This window comes from Mus caroli, chromosome 7 (assembly GCF_900094665.2).
Source record: "Mus caroli chromosome 7, CAROLI_EIJ_v1.1, whole genome shotgun sequence".
NCBI classification, from domain to species: Eukaryota; Metazoa; Chordata; class Mammalia; order Rodentia; family Muridae; genus Mus; species Mus caroli.
Window position 1 is genome coordinate 134161970 of NC_034576.1, and position 19772 is coordinate 134181741.

At 46.5% G+C, this 19772-nt stretch overlaps 1 protein-coding gene across 1 annotated transcript in view; it reads left to right on the forward strand.

Annotated features, from left to right (window-relative positions):
- Gpr26 (G protein-coupled receptor 26) overlaps nt 1–10962 on the forward strand; it is a 22642-nt gene extending 11680 nt beyond the window's left edge. The window contains exon 3 of the mRNA XM_021168889.2: nt 6341–10962. Within this exon, the coding sequence (XP_021024548.1) occupies nt 6341–6572 (232 nt within the window). The 3' untranslated portion in view covers nt 6573–10962. The remainder of the gene's footprint in view (nt 1–6340) is intronic.
- The last annotated feature ends 8810 nt before the right edge of the window (nt 10963–19772 follow it).

The window sequence follows — 19772 nt, forward strand, 5'->3', positions numbered from 1 at the left end:
AAAGTGAGTTCCAGGACAGCCAGGGCTATACAGAGAAACCCTGTCTTGAAAAACCAAAATAAATAAATAAATAAATAAAAAGTTTACTTTAAAAAAAAAAAGAATGAGTTGAAGAGCCCCAGGAGCCTCCTGGTAGGAGCCCTGGCCCTGCAAAGGGAGTTTCTAATCAAGACAAAGCCATTGCATCAGGTTGGCCCAGAACCCAGAACTCTGTGGTAGGATAGAGCCTCCTGACTAGGTCTCATAGGCAAAGCCTATGACCTGGATATGGCCATGCAGGTGTGGAGAATAATGATAACTGAAGCATAAGAGACGGCATGAATGGGGTATATAGTGCTATGCTCTAGTATGAGAGCCACCAGACATGGCTGACCATTGAGCACGTACATGTGACCTATCCGAATTGAGATGTACCTACTTCAGGTTTATTACTTCCAATATTGACTGTGATAAAAATTAATACAATCAGTACTTCTCATAACAACTCCCTCCTGGGATAGTAAGTGAAATAGACAATAAAAATTAAATTCATCTGCTGTGTACATTCGTGAGTACGTGTGTCTCTGTCTCTGTGTGTGTGTTCATATGCGTGTGTGTGTGTGTGTGTGTGTGCATGTTTGTGCATGTGTGTGCATGTGGAAGCCAGCCTTAGATGTTGTTCAGGCTCTGTCACCTTAGCTTTCTTGTGCGAGCTCTTACAGAGACCTGACATACCTGTTTCAGAGTCACGCTGCTCCACTGAGCTCTGGGTCAGTTAGACTGTTCCTGGAATGACCTGGCAGCGTCTTCAAGGCCACTGCAGATTTCTACCCACAGGCTCTTGGGAAGTATTTTCTGAATTAATGTTCGTATGTCTTCGCGTGACTGTAAGCTTATCGTCTGTGCAGCGATCTCTACTTACAAATAATTACAGTTGTCGTAAATCATCAGGATCGGGTTTGGAGGCATTTGCGGATCTGATGGCCCCATTATTAGAGCTTTCCAGAGTAATGGAATGATGGCGAGGGGAGTGGGGTTAATGTGCAGGTGGCTCCCAACTGTTAATGTTCTATTAATAAATGACTCTTCTGCGCTAATGTCTCATGAAAGCTTAAAGCATCCGCTTAGAGCTTACAGGCCTTTGCATATGCAGATCGAGTCTCCAGAAGCCTTGGGCATAATCAGGCTGTTTTCCCAAGCAAACTTCTGTGACTCACTTTGTATTTTATGCCCAGTGTGTGTGTGTGTGTATGTGTGTGTTGTGTGTCTGTTTGTGTGTCTCTGTGTGTGCACCTGTCAGTGTGTGTCTGTATGTGTGTGCATCTGTGTGTCTGTCTCTCTGTGTGGTATGTTACAAGGAGAGACACACAGACAGGGACAGAAACAGAGAAAGGGCAAAGGTTAGAGGAGCAGTATGGGCAGAAGGAGTGTGGAGAGGAGGCTCTACTGTGCTGCTGTAAATTCGGTATTGACAGCAAAGGGGTCAGATGCATGGTGGAACCTGAAACCGTGCAGGACCCTGTGGGGCAGCCTAGAAGAGAGCAGGAGATATCTGGTACTCAAAGCCTAGGGTTCAACTCACGGCTTTTCTACACCTGGACTGTATGACTAACACAGAATTGCCTTGGTTTCATCCCTCTGTATTAGGGAGGATGATAGGAGGATGGGGGGCTGGAGGTGCTGTCTGCAGAGCAGTGAGGTGCTGAGCCCAGGATACTGAGCTGGTGTTGAGCAGCTCTGCACCTCTTACCATAAGCCTCTCTCCTTGGGGACTCTGACCGGGAACAAGTCAGGATATTAGTTCCCCCAGGATTCAAAGAATTCCTCAGAATTCAGACAAGTGTACCTCCTCCTCCCCCTCCTCCTTCCCCCTCCCCTTCCCCCCTCCCATTCCCCCTCCCCTTCCCCTCCTCCTCCTCCTGGGACCATGGTGGCTCAGGGTGCTGGGTAGTATGAGAGTCCCCTATGGGTAAGGGCGTGGGTAGGCAACTTCCTGTCTTGTCAGCCCTTTTCTGTAGCAGCCTCTTTCAGATGGTTTCCAGCAAGCAGTATCAGTGGGACTCCATGTCAAAAGAGAGTCACAGTTCAGAGAAGTCCATTATACAAAGGAGCATGGGCAAGCACACAGAATTCAGGGTGTGTAGTCTGTGACCCGGATTCTCTGTGTCTGCTGTCCCGAATTCAGTAAGGTCTGAATATTGAAGCACTATCCAATGCTCAACACACATAAATGCACATACACATGATACATATATTTACAAAACACACCATGGTACATATGCTTGCAGATGGACATGACCTACACATGACACTCATGGGCATACATATACATAACACATACACTCATATGGCACACCTGCATACACATGCAGAAATGCATACACAGTGCATATGTGCACACAACATAAGGCATACATGCACACACATACATATGAACCACATATGCACATATATACAAAATACATATATATACATTTACATAATATAAATGCATTTGGCACACATGGGCATATATGCATAGTACACACATACCCCATGTGCACATATGCATACACATGACACAATGTACACACATGCACATAACATATATATGCACATACAGATAAATGTACACATATACATACATATACACAACACATGCACACATACTCAAGCATATACATTCATATAATGCATTAGTATACACAACACATACATGCACATAACATGAATGCACAAACCACATGCATGCATAGCCTACACATAACACATGCATGCACACTAATGCACACAGGTACATATACACATGCAGGTCAGATCACTACTCAGACTTCTCTAAAGAGCTCCAATGCCTTCCTCAGGATGGCCTGAAGTGCCTATCCCCTCATGCATCCTGCTATACCCCTGGCCTGTTGACTGGCATGGATTCTCCTGAGGGGATAAGATTGGGGTCCAGAGGGTGTGCAGGACTGGTCTCCATGCATCTTGAGCATACAAGTGTCACTATGACTGGAGCCTTAGGGCAAGTAGAGGTTTTTCTGGTCCACATCCCAGGAAGCATATGGGAATCCTCTTGTGCTTAGCAAAAGGTGAGGGCAGCCAGCAGGAGATGTGCTTTGTGGGACAAGCCTGTTTGTTGGGGAGTGGGAGGGACCATGCCGCTCCAGAGGAGCCAAAGCTGTGGAAGTTCCAGTGTTACCTAGGCTTACATGGGCTCTGGGAACAGGGTGGGAATCTGGTTCCTTTGCAGTGTTGTTACAGGCAAGGACCCCAGAACACCAGAGCAGCCTAACAGCCCCTCCATATCCCTGTAGGGTTCTTTTGGGGTGTATTGGAGTACTGGGGCTATGTACCACACTGAGGTGTATTGGAGTACTGGGGCTATGTACCACACTGAGGTGTATTGGAGTACTGGGGCTATGTACCACACTGAGGCTTAAACAGCAAGAAGGTATCGAAGCATCTCCTTGGCCAGGATTATGTAGAGCCAAATCTGGTCTGTGTTCATTTGAAGTTCTTCTTTGTGTGGGGCCTTCCAAAGGCCAGACATGATTTTAAAAGAAGAACTTGTCACAGTTTTTGTTTGTTTGTTTTTTGAGTGGAGGGAATAGAGACAAGAAACAAAGACTTAACACAGCAAATCAAGACCTTGTGGAAAGGGTTTCTTGGGGTCAGAAAGGGGCCCCAAAGCTCATCTTGTCACCCTACAGTGATAAGATTCAGGTCCAAGCATGGCCTCTAGCCAGGCTTAGAGGAGAGACACTTGCACTTCTCTGGCAGGGGACCCTGGTTTGCTGCTCTACCTCTCTGAACCTCAATGACCTCATGTGTAAGATGAGATGAGATCCATTCTGCAGGATCATTGTGAGATGGAAGAATGCACACAGTGAACCCTTGGTCCAAAGGAGACACAAACGGGAAGTGATTGGAGGGTTTCAGACATCAAATAGAGTCTTTGGAAAGAAAATGCCATAATTTTGTCCTACAGAGCCTCCAAATACTACTTTTGATCTTGCTGGATGGTCTGATAATTAAATCTTTTTAAAAATTAGTAAAGGTTGGACAGATAGCTCAAATGGCAATGCAAGCATAAAGAATGAGTTCAGGTCCCCAGAACCCACGTCAAAAGCTGGGTAGAGCAGCATATGCCTGTAACCTCAGAAGGACAAAATAGGTGGCAGGGTCAGACAGGTCCCTGCAAAGCTGTGGGCCAGTTAGCCTAGCCAACTTGGTGAGGTCCTTGCCCAACAAGATATACTTCTGTCCTAAATAAAATGTGGGAGGTGTCTGAGGAAGGAACATACCAATGTTATTCTCTGATCACAGATGTATTCACACATGAATGTGTACACACACACACACACACACCTATCTTATCTTTTGGGGGAAGCCATGACGTCAGGACCAAGCAACAATACAGGACATTTGGGTAACATGACGTGGCATCTTTACATACTGTGCTGGCTACTTTTATGTCAATTTAATACAAGCTTAAGTTATCTGAAAGGAGGCAACCTCAGTTAAGAAAATGCCTCCACAACATCCAGCTGTGGGCAGGCCTGTACGGCATTTTCTTAATTAGTGATTGATGAGGGAGGGCTCAGACCACTGTGGGTGGTGCCATCCTTGGGCAGGTTGTCCTGAGTTCTATAAGAAAGCAAGCTTAGCAAGACATGGGAATCAAGCCAGTAAGCAACACCCCTCCATGGTCTTTTCATGAGCTCCAGGTTCCTGCCCTGTTTGAGTTTCTGCCCTGACCTCCTTTGATGTGGAACAGTGACACGGAAGCATAAGCCAAATAAACCCTTTCCTCCCCACTTTTCTTTTTGATCATGGTGTTTCACTGCCGCAAAAGAAAGCCTAAGACGCATGGCAACAGCATGCCAGTGTTTGCATATTTCATTGTTATTAAGTGTGAATTCTAAATTTGGAGCTTTGTCTCTTTCAGTTCATCACTTCTAAAACATAGCTCTGTAAAACGTGAGTATTTCCTTAATACAGTTAGTTCTAGTTCCTCAGCTCCTCATGGAGTCTAACAAGGAAACGAGGAGATGGTAGCCCTGGTTCTCACAGGGTTAAAGGACAAGGGCAGAGAGTGCTGCTGAGATGGTGAGGCAAAGATGGCAGCCTCAGGGTGGCCTCACTAGAGATCCATTCAAGACACAGGAGTTTTAGTGGGAAATGGAGGGCAGCAATTGTCCTTTCCTTCCACCAACTCTAGGACCCATGACACGTCCTCCACCCAATAAAGATTCTAGGAAAACTAACCAAATTGGCAACAGGGTTCCAGCTGACACTGCTTCCCTCTTGTTCCTGAGCCCCCTCCAAGGCAGCCCACCAACCACTGCCTGCTCTCCTGGAGATGACCCCAGTGGTGGCAGGGTGCCAGAATCTAGCTGGATACAGGCACTAGACTTGCAGAGATCCTCTGCTCTCTGGATCTCAACTTTCTCATTTGACCATGGGTGGAGGAGAGGGAATCTGAGTTCTCCAAGCTTTGTGGGTCTTTTTTGACTTTGTGCTAATGCTGGATACATCTCCAAGTCTGGCCAATGGATCCAGGAGCACTTGGGAGAGAGTAGTCATGCTTAGAGGTAGGGGTGGGGATTCGAGAACTCTGACTGGCCTTGGAACCTGGTGTTGGCACCACTCCGTGAGTTCCATGGCCACCAGGAGAACTCTAAAAACCAAACTCTCGAACACACGGGATGTATCTTCCCTTGCCCTCCTTCAGTAGGTGAAAATCATTTTCAGGTCTCCTAATTACTGCTATTGTCAAAGACAACCCCAGTCCTAAGAAGAGCCCCTCCTCACTTGCAGCTGCTCTATTGGAGCAGGGGATGTCAGGAGCTTTGCAGAATGTTTGCCAAGCTTTTCCTCAGCCCGCCCTCCCACATAGACTTCTCAAGAAGGCAGAACTGGGTTTGAGGCTGAGCCAAAGCCGACTCTCATGGATTAAAAGATCATAGAAACAACCCCATCCGGTTTCCCTACTCTACAGATAAGACATACAGCCCCAAGGAGTGTGAAGACTTGTCCAAGGAACTGAAGTCAGAAGGCTATTAGCTATCCACCCACTTCATCTTAAAGATTGGAATTCAGAATAGGAGCTGGCTCTAAATGCTGCCTTTATAGTTGACTATAGCTGCCTTTATAGTTGATAACCTTATGGGTATCTTGGGGATCTGAGGTAGTCATGTCTTTCAGCTTCTCTACAGTAATGCAGTTGACACAGTACTTAGAATAAGTGCCTAATCAATGCTCATTGCCACCATTTTTATTTTCATTGCTTTCATGTAATATTAATTATAGGGGCATGTAACCATGTTCTGAACGCATGCCCACAGCTCCCTCAAGTAACACATCCCCCATCTCTCCACAGGCTGGTGGAACTCTTCTCCACAGCACCCATTGGCTCTCACTGGGGTGTGCTGTCCAAGTGCTTGGCCTACAGCAAGGCCGCTTCTGACCCCTTCGTGTATTCCTTGCTGCGACACCAATACCGCAGGAGCTGCAAGGAGCTTCTGAACAGGATCTTCAACAGACGCTCCCTTCACTCTGTGGGCCTCACAGGTGACTCTCACAGCCAGAACATTCTGCCAGTGTCGGAATGAAGGACCGCTCTCCTGATGGGGAGTTCAGAACGAGGTGGCCAGAGCAAAGGGAGGTGGTCTGGGACTCCTGGGTGGACAATAACTGCCACCATTGCCTGGTGATTGCCGTGATGCTGACGTCTGAACAAGATCTGGGGCCTGCTTCTTGGCTCTTCCAGGGTAGATGTCAGACTGTCCCTATTTGTCGCCAAAGGATGGCCATAGGCCACGCCCTGGTCTGTCTTTCTTTCTGAGAGTGTGTATTGAGAGCTTAGACTCACCAAAGGCCTCTCAGAGGACGGTAGGCCAGTTAGTGTCAAAGACACAGAGTGCTGGTGGCAGGTGCGGGCATGATATCCACCTGTCTGCTAACTACTGCTCACGGGGCTCCATGCTCCAAGGGACATCTTAGTGATGCTGAAAGTGAGGTTGTCTGTGGCCATCTGGCTCCAGATCTACTATGGCATCTCTTTTTCCCCCTTGGTAGTGTTTGCTGCTGTAACCCAAATATTATCCAGCTGGTGCCAACTACATCATGATCAGCTGATACCCTTGGGCCCTGCACTCAATGGGAACATGTTTAACAACCAGTTTGCTACCTACCAGTTGTCTTAGGAATGATAAATTGGACTCACCTTTTGTCCCTCTTCCATCGAACTAATGTTTGCGTGTATTGACAATCTTAGCATGAAAGTGGTCTCGGTAGACAGGTCTTAGATAATGTTAGATTCCATGAAATCTGAGCAGGAAGTCACATTCTTATGATTTGCATGCCATAGGTAAAGGAGCCCAGGAAAGCAGGAAGATGGTGGCTGGTCTGTCCTACCTCCATATCTGGGATCTGAGTTGGTAGGGAAGACTTCCTCTTGTCTTAGACATCTTGACTGTCATATTCTAGGAGCTGACTTGAACAGGGATGAAGTCTTCGTTTTCAGATACTGGGTTCCATTATCCTGGTGGCTCATTACCCTCATTCTGCAACTTTGTCCTGAGAAAGCAGCAGCTATCCAAGGTCACCACAAAAGTGCTCCATGTCACTGATGAGAGAGTGCAGTTAGTGCAAGATGCTGTCCCTGCTGTCCCTGTAATACACATGCCAATCCATTGGTAGCCATTGTCTTAGTCTCATTGAAAACTACGATAAGGACAGGAGAGATAGCTTAGCCAGTAAAGTGCTTACTGTGCAAGCATGAGGGCCTGAGTCCAACCCCAAGAGCCCAAATTAAAAGCAAACTGGACATGGTGGTGTGCACCTGTAATCCTAGCACTGGAGAATCGAGAGAGGCGACTCCACAGGACTTAGGTCAGCCAAGACTTAGCTGAATGGGTGAGCTACAGGCCAGTGACGGTTCTCAAAAAAGAAAAGAACAAGGCAGATGCCAGCTTAGAAACAACATGTGAGGTTGACCTCTGGCCTCCACATACCTGCGTATGTGAGTGTGCACACAGGTGCACATGCATGCGAGCACACTCGGCCCATGCCTACTCACTGTCTCATTATCATTTCAGAGGCACTTGAGAATGCTCAGAGCAGTTGTGTCTGAGCCCTCTAAGTGACTCTTGTGGGTGGGAAGGGTGAAGAACAATAAAACCACAAGTATCACTCTCTCCTGTATAGCTCCACACATCCTAGTCTCGGGAGCATAGGGGGAACTATCCACCAGGGACCAACCCAAAGAATGTTGATTTTTCCCTGCCAGGCAGCCCCAGTAGTTAAAGGCAGACAAGTGTCTGCTTGTCGATTTGAAAAGATGGCCTATCATTAACTCTTGGCAATTCATTTAGAAAACAACTCCAGCAGGCCTAGTGTTGTCAGGCTTCAGTTTCCATGGAGACTAGAATGGGGATAGTTGTAACATCTAAGGAGGTTTTAACATCCTCCCATTGCTGGGAGAGGTATGCTCACGCCTGCCTTGTTAGAGAAAAAGAACCAGGGCACCAGAAGGGACTGCCAGGACACTTGTCTGGACTTTGTCTTCAGTTCTTCCCAGCTAGCCTTCTGGGGGACCTGGTAAGGTATACCCCTCCTCCCTGGGATGAGGGATGTTACAACAGTGGCTTGAAATTAACCATGGTGGAAGTTTTTAGACACTCAGAATAGCTAAGTGTTATAAATCAAGCCTTCTCCCCCGAGAGCTGGTTGTCATCTACCTACCAGCGCAACACATGCCACACATTTGTTTCTAGAACAAAACTCTCCTGGCTAGAATACATTTGGTTCCATCTATCCCAAATCACAATAGTCACTTCTATAGCTTTCCTAGTAATAAGCAGTTGCCCACCCTCTGTTATCGCAACACTCAAAGGACTTGGGAAGTTCAAATCAAGCAGGAGGCTAAGACAGCACAGACAAAATAACTCCCCCTTTCACAAAACTACTGCTAAAGTTGGGTAGAGGATGAATGGGGACCCAGAGGGTGGGGTCAGTAGACAGGCAGAGGCAAGTCATGACATCCACTCCCCCCCCCCGTGTTGCTTTTGAAGGAGAGTAACCCTGGAAAAATCTCTGCTTGCTCTGTATAGGCAACATATTGTACCCTGAGTTGAATTGAGATCTCCTTGTCCCTTCCTTAGCCAAGAAGCAGGATCTGCCACCCACGATACCACATATCCGGAAGGATGTACACTGTAATTTTCACTATGCCTCTAAAACTGCTTACCATCTATTAAAACCCAATATGCTGGCATCATGTCACTGACAAGAACCCAAATAAGCCTATTGATGGAGAGTTTTCATTTTCACTTAGACCCAAGCTTGAAAACCCAAGGAAGGTGAGGAGAGAGCAGCTCCACTGGCAATGGGCACTAGCCAACGCTGCGGCGATTGCCTCCCCATAAATGTTTATAGTCAGGTTTGCTCGCCTCTGAAACAAGCCCCCTGGGATCCCCGTTCCCACCTGAGCACTCTACCTCATTCTGGTAATCTAATGAATCCAACAATGTGTGTTTTTCTCAGGTTCCAGGCATAAAAACAACAACAGAGCCGAGAAAAAGGGCCTCGTTGACTGGCTTGACTCCTGCTACTTAAAGAGTCACATTCACTGCACTTGCACATGAGAGGCATTGGGCAGATTAGACCATTTTGTGAAGCTTGAGAGTGGTGCCTGCAGAAGAGAGGACTTCCAGATCTCAAATCCACTCAGAGTGTTCAGTTCAGGTCTCTCACACACTATTTGTCTTTTATGATCTCTTTGCCCCAATCTATGTTTTCCTTGGATCCCTTCTTGGGGGTCAGGATCTCAGAAACTTAGGGCCCTGGAAAAACAGGATGCTTGTTGAATAGCAGATCATTAAGAGTCTCTGGGTGTTGCATGGCTAGCTCACCTCCTGTAGACATTTGTCTGTGTTCACCAAGCATGGCTCAGTAGCCTCCTTGGCTCATTTCTGGTCTTTTCTTTCCGGACTTAGCTCAGGCCCCCATCACTGTGCAATAAACCTCTCACCTTGTGTTTGTGAGATTTTTTTTATCATGTGTCTTTGTCCTTGAAAGAAGGTAGACAGGGTAGAGCCAAGCCTGTGGACTGGTGGTCACCTGTCCCCAGGTTTAGATGCACAGCAAGCACTGTGCTTACTTGGCTATGATGTGGCTGCCAGATGAACCAAAGGCTATGTGTTGTCAGGATTTGACCATAACACAGGGTTAAGTAAGTTAGTTGACTGGTTTTCCTGATGCTATTCTATAAGGTGCTAGAAATCTCACGGATCAGTTCATACCCTTCACCCCATGAACACCATGGGGAGAGATCTGGAGGCTATGGGGTTTCCATTGCCTTCCCGAGGTCTGAGGGTTTGAATGGAGACAGTGACTCTTAAACTTCCTTGTCCTCAACTGTCACCAAGGGAGGTGTTCAATAGAAGCTCCAGAGTCCTCCACTTCAAAGGCGAATTCAGGCAAGCTGGCAGGACTTGGGATTCTATGATCTATATATGATGTATATATTGGTGTTCAGGTGGCTGAGTCAAGTGATCTTCCAACTGTAGAAAGATGGTCTTAAATGTCTGGATTAAATCTCCAAAATCCCAGATGTCCAGCTTGGGCAGGGTTTCCTTTGACCTCTGTGATGATCTAGGAAGTAGATCCTACTAGGCTTCTTCACTTTATAGAGAAGATTTTTGAGTCCTGGGCACACAGAGACTTGAGGGAAGAAGGTAAACAGGGTAATAGGATCCAGAAGGGTGTGGTGGCTGGCGCTGTCAGTACCCATCAAAATGTATCACTCACTTCAGCTCCCAATCAACTTTCTCCCTTTGCTACTAGTATCTAGGGAATACTGAAGGACACTGCGTAACAGCTACCTTTGTTCTCAGCCGTGATAGCTCACCTGCAGAGACACTATCTGATTAGTGGGGTTTTTTTTTCCCAATTTTTTATTAGGTATTTTCTTCATTTACATTTCAAATGCTATCCCGAAAGTCCTCCATACCCTCCCCCACCCTTTCCTACCCAACCACTCCCACTTCTTGGCCCTGGTGTTCCCTGTATTGGGGCATATAAAGTTTGCAAGATCAAGGGGCCTCTCTTCCCAATGATGGCTGACTAGGCCATCTTCTGCTACATATGCAGCTAGAGACATGAGCTCCCGGGGTACTGGTTAGTTCATATTGTTGTTCCACCTATAGGGTTGCAGACCTCTTTAGCTCCTTGGGTACTTTCTCTAGCTCCCCCATTGGGGGCCTTGTATTCCATTCACTAGCTGACTGTGAGCATCCACTTCTGTGTTTGCCAGGCACTGGCTAATTAGTGTTTTAAGTGTTGAGGGCCCCTTGTCAACCTGTGCTTTCAGGAAACTTTGGGCCATGGTCTGCATGAGGATTAGTGGCAAGCAGCATTCCTCTGGGATCCAAATAAGGCTTCACATATCCTGATGCCACAGGACTCACACAGAGCTGAAGGGCAGGGTTTGCGGTAGGGATAGGGTGGAAGGGCACAGCATCTCCCTCCAGCCTGCTCTTATAGGTTCAGCAGGGATATCTGTGTGGGAGGAGCCTGCTTTGTAATTTCCCCACCTCCCTGACAGTTCCCACTTCCTCCCAAGCTCAAGCAGCCAGTTGTCACCTAGGGAGCTAGGCAGCTCCCTTTCTGTTTGCCCCTCGCCTGACCTAAGGGAGGTGGCAGGAAACACAAGCCATTTCTTCCTCTCTTCAGAAGCTGCTGTGGGCTTACAGGCCTCCTTAGCTCTTTCCCCAAGCACAGAGTAAAGAACAAAAGATGAACACTTTGGGCAGTCAACTTCTAGGAGGGAGGAGCCATAGGACCTAAGGAATGGAATTGTGAAACATCAGTGATCCAGCACAGAGAGGGGACCTAGCTGGAGCTTAAGCTGTGTCTCTCAGCCCGACCCATATGTCACAAGTCAAGGACTGTGCTATCCCAGAGGTCTGGAGAATGGGCTCCCCCAATGACATGCTGATTGGCAGATGGCAAAAAATGGATTTGACCAAGAGCTATGGAGTTCTTATCTGTCACCCCATAGTCCTGTAAGCCGGAGAGAGCTTCCTGTGCTAGGCCCCAGGGGAAATGAGTGTCTTGGTGGGCCTAGCTTAAGGGTGTTGCTCAGTGCTGTTCAGGGGTGCTTCAGGAGCCCCTGAAAATCTTTGAAGAGGCAGTGGGCTTTGGGCCAGAACTGCTAGTACAGCCTGCAGTGAGACATAGAAGTGGACCAGCGGGGTAGAGCTTAGTGTGCATCCAGGAACACTGTCCAGAGGGTGCTCAGAAGTGGGCAGTATCTCCCAAGATATGGTGAATGCCATTTTTGGCCAATGGGGTGGATGTTTGTGAAGCCAGAACAAAATGAGAGAAAGACAAGGAGATCCACACTTATTCAGCTGTCCAAGAAGAGAGGAAAGAAAGGCAGGAGGACAGCAAAGGAAAGGAAGGATCGAGCAGGGAAGGCAAAGGGAATCGCATTCATTTTGAGGGCATTGACAAGTACTCATCATTTTTAATTGAATATTTCACTTATTCAGCACCAAGCTCTTGCCTCTAACTCCTTCCCTCCCTCTCCTGACACAAGCTCTCCCTCCCAACTTTATGTACTTTTTAAAATCCACTGAGTACAATTGGTGTTGCGGGTATGCGTGGGGGTACAGGGGTATCTATCGAGGCATGGTCAATCTACCCACTGATACTCCTTCTCCAGCAGCCATCACTACCAATAACTCCTCAGTCAGAGTGGGGCTTTGTGATCCCCTCCCCCAACCACATTGGAAGGCCAACTGGCTTGAGCCAAGCCACTGTGAGCTCATGTGTACAGTGGGTCAGTGTCATGCCCAGAGTGTGCTGCAATCCTCCCAGTCTCTGGCTCTGACAGTCTTTCTACTGCATCCTCTACGATGGCTCCTGAGTCTCGGTGAAGAAGGCGTAATATCGATGTCTCAGTTAGGGCTGTGTACTCTATAGTCTCTTACTCTCTCTAGTTCTACCAGTTGTGGATCTCTGTATTAAACCCTATTTACAGCAAACATAAACTCCTCTGAGAGTTGAGAGCTGTCCAGTCTGAAGGTGCAGGGAAGTGATGTCCTAGAGACCGGGACAACATATACAGGCGTGGGGCCATTGGAGCATGGTCAACCTATCTGGCAACGTGTTTAAAAACAAACTGATTCTCTCTCTTGTAAGAGCTGTACACTGTCTATGCTTCCTCAGTTAGAGCTGAGGGCTCATGAACTCTGCCCCCTCCGTGAGAATACTCACTGGCATGAGCTTGTGTAAGCAGCCACAGCTGCTGTGCGTTCAGGAGCACAGTGGCTCTGTCATGTCTAGAAGACACAAAGATTTTCAGTCTGGTCCTCCCCAACTTCATGATGGTCCATGGCCTTTGCTGTGTGTTTGTGCGTGCGTGCGTGCGTGCGTGTGGGGGGGGGCTGAGCATTCCACAGTCATTTATTCTCATTTGGTCATTTGAACAGCTGTGAGTTTCTCTACTACCTATCATCCACTATACAAGGATACTTCTCTGATGAGGTTTCAAAGATACATCAATGTCTGGACAGAAATATAAATTTAGGGGGCAGTTTAATGCTGTCTCCATTTATCAAGATACTAGTATAACTATAGAAGAACACATTCGCCTCTGGAGCCTGCGAGCTCCCCAGCCAAGGATTCTTGGGTGGATGTACAGACCCAGGCATGTGTTTCCTCCTGTGGAGTAGGCCTTAAATCCAATCAGAAAATAGCCAATTACCCCATAGCATTGGTGAACTATTGTACCCATGGGCAAATTTTGCCATACTGGTCTTTACTGTAGTTACCATGATTCACAGCTGGCCAAGACTGTTAATGACATTTTCCCGGCATCCTGCATAGCACATTCCAGTCCTATGAGAGTTAGCCAGCCATAGAGGAAGCTTCCTAGTCAGTCTTGATTTTTCCCACATCCTGTGTCTGATGTGTATAGTATCTTCAGCAATAGGCTCATCTCATCAAGTTCAGGTGTACAAGGAAGCCAACATTTATCCTTAATGGCAGTGTTCATTCCTTTATTTATTTATTTATTTATTTACTTGCTTGCTTGCTTGCTTGCTTACTTACAGGTTGCCTCAGCTGACCTTTAATTCACCACCGAGCCCACATTGGTCTCAAACTTGCAGTAGATCTTGTAGTGATAAGCAATCCCCCTGCCTCAGCCTCCTGGGTGCTAGTATTATAGGCATGAACCACCATATACAGCTACTGTTCAGTTCCAAGAAACCAAACCTAGGCAGATTTGCCCAGGGTACCTCTTCTAATGATATTCTGAGTGGGGGCAAATGTGTGTCTTTATTTTGTAAATGGGATGAGTTACAAGGTAGCACACCACTACCCAGTCCCAGCAACAAAAGGAAGAATCAACACAGCGGGGCAGCCACAATACAAAGGCTGTCCTCACACCTCTTAGGCATTCCACAGCATCCCTGGGGGGGGGGGGGGAATACTGCACCGTTCGTTCATTCTTGCAGTGTGTCATGTAAATACACACTTCACATTTAAAGGCCAAATGTGAATCAAATCAATAGCAGCAGAGCTCTGCTTTACCATGTACACCCACGTTTAACAATTGGTATGTTAGAGTCAAAGGCCTATGTGTATACCTTGGAAGTGTCTGCTCCTAGGAACACTGAGACATGGTATTTCCCTTTTGCCCTCACACATGCCCAGTAAGTCTTCATAGTCACCATTGTATTTACTCCCTAGCGTGGAAGTGGAGTTCATGATCTGATGGCTTCAAAGGACCTAGACTCTCTATCTGGAGACAGGCAGACTCAGGCTTAGGCCACACTCACTAATACCCAATGAGAAGGGGTTTACGGCAGAAAGCACATCAGAGGCCATCACAAAGGCTTTCCTGCAATGTGTCTGGGTGAATGAAACCAGGTCATAATTGCTAAAACCCCCAACACCCAGTCTGCACATACCCAGGTCCCCGTTGCCTTCCTTCAGCTCTTCTGTTGCCAAACCTTTGCTTGAATTATTTATAGTAACCAACCCACCCTGCTCAAGAAAGCTTCAAATGCCAAGTTTCTTAGCAAACTGAAATGATTCCAAACCTCAGCAATCCTGTTTCACAATGTGTAAACACAATCCCTCCTGGAGAACAGAGGCATTCATGGGATCCGGTACCCCACCAGGCTCATCAGGGGCTCCTGCAGGAAACCCAGTTGCTCTGACTTGCAAGCAGTCATACCTGGTTTTGCTCTCCCTGCCACCTGGGGCAATTAACCTTGCTGTTGAATGGATCACGGTCTTTGCTAAGGCACTTCTAGGAGAAGAAATTTAAACCTTGCCGTAGAAATGTTGTCTTCTCGTTTGATTTGGCTCTTGGGTAGATAAAAATCTTCCTCTGCTGTTTTTTCCAGTGTGGTGGGTGACAACAGACACCATCGGCTATACTCATGCTCTCTCCCTTCCCAAGGAAGCATGGTGAATTTACCTTGCCCAGTACCTAGTAGAAAAAGCATCACTTCCTGTAGGTGAGAGGGAAGTTGGTTGAAGGCCACCTAGCATGCTGTCCTGGAGGCTCCAGGTTACTAGGGCCCCAACAATCAATACTTCATACTCCTGTATTTTCATATATTGCTTTTGTTTTTGCTGTCTGCAAAGGAGGGTGAGCAGAGTCATGCCATCCATCACTGGAGGCATCCAGATAGGGCCAGTAGATGACATAGAGGTCTTCCACGGCAAGGACACATCAAGTGTGTCCATCAAGGCTAAGGCTAGGATCCTATGAGGAAATGGACTTTATATCTTAAGGTTTCAAGAAAACCAAGATTTCAGAAAATAAAAGCTATTTGTGATGACACTTGGTTGGTTCCTGCAGTGCTGCAGTTCCTCGCTAGCAGATTCTTAGGAAAATGAACAGAAACACTTGTGGACTCAGTGACCTTCCCGTCCATGTGCATGCCCACGAATGCACACTACCTAAGGCGAAAGTTCAGCTCAAACAGCTGAACCCTGGGTACCAGACACGGGGAGCAGAAGGCTACTGTCTTGTGTCATTGTGCTTTTAACTTTGCTATTTTAATTTAACCCACAGAACTAGGGCTCCATTATTCTTAAATAAAATATCACTACTAGCTCTCCCAACGTGGCAATATTGCCTTCCCTGTGACACACCTGCCAACAGCTGTAAGCTGATGAAACAGGACTCAAGAGATTTGAATCTAAGGCCAGTGCTGCCTGCTCTGTTTACAATGGCTTATGTTTTGTGAATATATATCAAATGCTGTAATATATTTTTATGATAGAATTGATGGTTAACACAAGGGAAATATATATATACATATATATATTGTGATTCTGTCCAATAAAGATTCCTGTTATAAAATCTCACCTGTACTTGGCTGACCTAGTGTGGACACATTTTTGTGTAATAGATAACTGTCAGAAATGCGGCCTTTTGCAATTTCACAGAGGCACCAAAATTTGTCTTTCTTTTCTCTCTCACCTTCTGTGACTATATTCTCATTTCAATACCCTGTTCACTGCCTCTGGCCTCACACAGCTCTGACTTTGAGGATTCATCCTATTAGACTGTCTCTTAATTTGTGCAAACTCACATTAACCACCGGCCCTCGAAACACACCTGCCATGGAAGAGGTTCTTCTTCTAGTACTTTCAAGTACTATGTATTTTAAAGCCCTCTGTGTTGCCGTAACCGACTGCTTGAAAACTGGGCAATGTATATTGAAAGCAATGGTCACTGGGGAGTATGAGATGGAGGTGCTGGTGTCTGATGTGGTGGAAGGCATCGTTTGGCAAGAAAAAGAGAATGTAAGAAACCTAAGTTGAACTTGGGACTTCCAGACCCCCTTGGAGTTGATATTAACCCAGGCCTGAAGGTGTAGCCTCATTACTTAAATGCCTCTTATTAGACACTGCCACCTGACACTCCTGCATAGGACATAAAATTTGGATCACTTGCTTTTGTGGGACAGATTCAAAGTGCAGCACCATGCAACTTTTAGTCTTTGGGCAGTCTTTAGATTGCTGGGCTTTGCCAGGTGACCTGTGAGCTGGATTCCAGAGACAGAATTCTGGGAGGGGAAGAAGCCACCCTCTTACTGTCATATATTTGGTACTGTTCTGGGGTCTCAGCCAGGTCTCCTTCCTAAGACCTTCACCCTTTCATGCTGAAGAGACTGCACTCGGAGAGATGAAGTGACTTGGGACCAGAATGATAAATCAGGATGGAGTCTGTGCTCTAGTCAACAGTGGCTGTCCTCACCAAGGGTCAGCCCTGGAGCCACTTCAGAAGCAAGGTGCTAAGTGACAGTGTGACTGCCACAGCCCCTGAGCACCTGCTATGTCCCAGATGCTGCAAGGCACACGCCACCAGCATTGCCTGTGTAACCCTGAACTCATTGCACAAAGATGTCACTATCCCTACCCCCACCTTTCAGTGGCGATCCTGCAGGTATGGAACAACATAGGCAAGGTGACAGAGATGCTCTATGAAAACTCTGGCTGGCCTGTCCCTTCTGTGGCCACCCTCCAGACAGGCTGGTGGCTTCCTTAGCACCCACATCCCACTGTTCTTTATGGTTGTGGTCTCCTCTTAACCTTGGTTTTCTTTTCCAGGTTTTAGTTACTGCTGGCCATGCCACAGTTCAAAAGTATTAAATGAAATTTTCTAGAGCTAAACAATTCACATGTTTCCAAGTGCATGTGGCCCTAAGAAGGATGAAATGTCATGCCAGCCTGCTCTGTCCCACCAGGGTGTGACTCAGACCTTCACATGCACACGGATCCTCTTTGCCCGCATGTTACCTGCTCAACAGCTGCTCAGGAGCCTTGAGGACTGTCACAGTACGTACAAGTGCCTATGCTCGGGTAATCCCTGATACTTGGCACCAACTCCAAAGCACAAAGATAATGATGCTGGCCATGTGAATATGACTTTAAAATATCCATAAAGTGTCTTATCTAAGAAAATAGATAAATTCTCAATGTAAGGGAAGAAAAAGTCATTTGCTGACATTACTAAGATCTAGTGCAAAGAAGGAAGGAATGTCTTCATGGTGAAACACTGAAGGAGGAAAAAGAAATGCCTGCTAATTTTGCTTCTGAATATAAGACTTCAGAAACAGTAAGCCTAGTACAGGTGAAGAACTCCTTAACTTCTCTGTGCTCTCTGTGGCTTGGGGCACCCACTGGGGGTTGGCCTTGGAACAGACTCCCCAGGATAAGGATAGATCACTGTCTTTTTGATTTTTCTGACTTCTGATCAGCCTTTTTTGCCATCTTAAATGCTTTGACAATCCCATACATGCAGAGAATGCATTTAGATCATATCCACCCCCGAGTCCCCTCCTCCGAGATGCATATTTAGAAGGGCCATGTTCTAGCCTGGCTTCTGACTTATTTTATCTGCCTTTGTACAAGAATTTTCTGTCTCTCCACTCCAGTTTTTCCATCTTTAAAAATAAAGCTGCAGCGAAATTTTAGACATGGAAATCAATAAAAAGGAGTTCAGAAATAGACCAGCACTTAGATGGTTCATGGTGCCACAAAGGTGCTAAAGCCAATCCAATGAGATAGGGACAGTCTTCCTCAAATGGTGCTAAGGTGGCTGCATACCCGTGCCCCTGAATAAGCCTTGACCCAGCCTATCCCTTGCACTAACCTCTCTTGAAAATCTCATAGACATAAATTCAAAGCTAAAGATCTAAACTTCCCAGCAGAAAACACTGGAGGAAACCTCTACAACTTTGGGGCATGCAAAATATGCCTTTGCAAAAATAAATGATCGTAAGTGATGGACTTGGCTTCATCACAGGGGGAAAAGCCCTCTCCTGAAACATCATTAAGGAAATAAAACGAGCAGGGGATAAATGGAGCATTTGCAATTCCCATGTCTGGCAAAAGAATTGTGCATAATTGTAGACCTATACTACATAGGAGAGAGAACCTCACAGCAATGGACAGAAGAAACAAGCATCGCCAAAGTATGCAAATGACCAGCAGCATTCAGAAAGCTCTTGATATCAAGAGCCCTCAGGCAAGTGGAAATTAAAACTGCAGTGAGATATCACCCCAGCACACACCTCTGGGACATCTCCGTCACGAGTGTGGAATGATTAAAAGTCGCATACTGTACTTGAAGATGTGACTTGATATTGTGTTTGCATGCACGTGGCTGGAGTGTACAGGTGTCTGTGGATGCAAGTGTGTCTGGGGTGCACATGTGGCTGGCGTTACCTGTGTGGCTAAGAGTACATATGTAGCTAGAGTACATAAGTGGTTGGGAGTACCTATGTAGATGAGAATTTGTATGTGACTGTCAAAGCCAAAAGCTAGAAAGAGCCCAAACATCCAACAGCTGAGTAAACACTTGTGGTAGAGTCTCTCTCTCTCTCTCTTTTTTTTCTATTTACATGAAAGTAATTTTAAAGACTAATCTAAAATGACAAAAAGTGGCCATGTGGATTTGGGGTAATAGACATCTCAGAGGCACATTGCAATATTTGGGTGCTCAGTACTGTTAATTTAACAGCACTGTTGCTTGTATGGTGTGAGCCCATCCAATCACACTTAGAATGGCATTGTTCATCCAATCACACTTAGGATGGTGTTGTTCATCCAACCACACTTAGGATGGTGCTATCCATCTGATCACACTTAGGATAGTGCTGTTCATCTGATCACACTTAGGATGGCTCTGTTCATCTGATCACACTCGGGATGGCTCTGTTCATCTGATCACACGTAGGATGGCTCTGTTCATCTGATCACACTCGGGATGG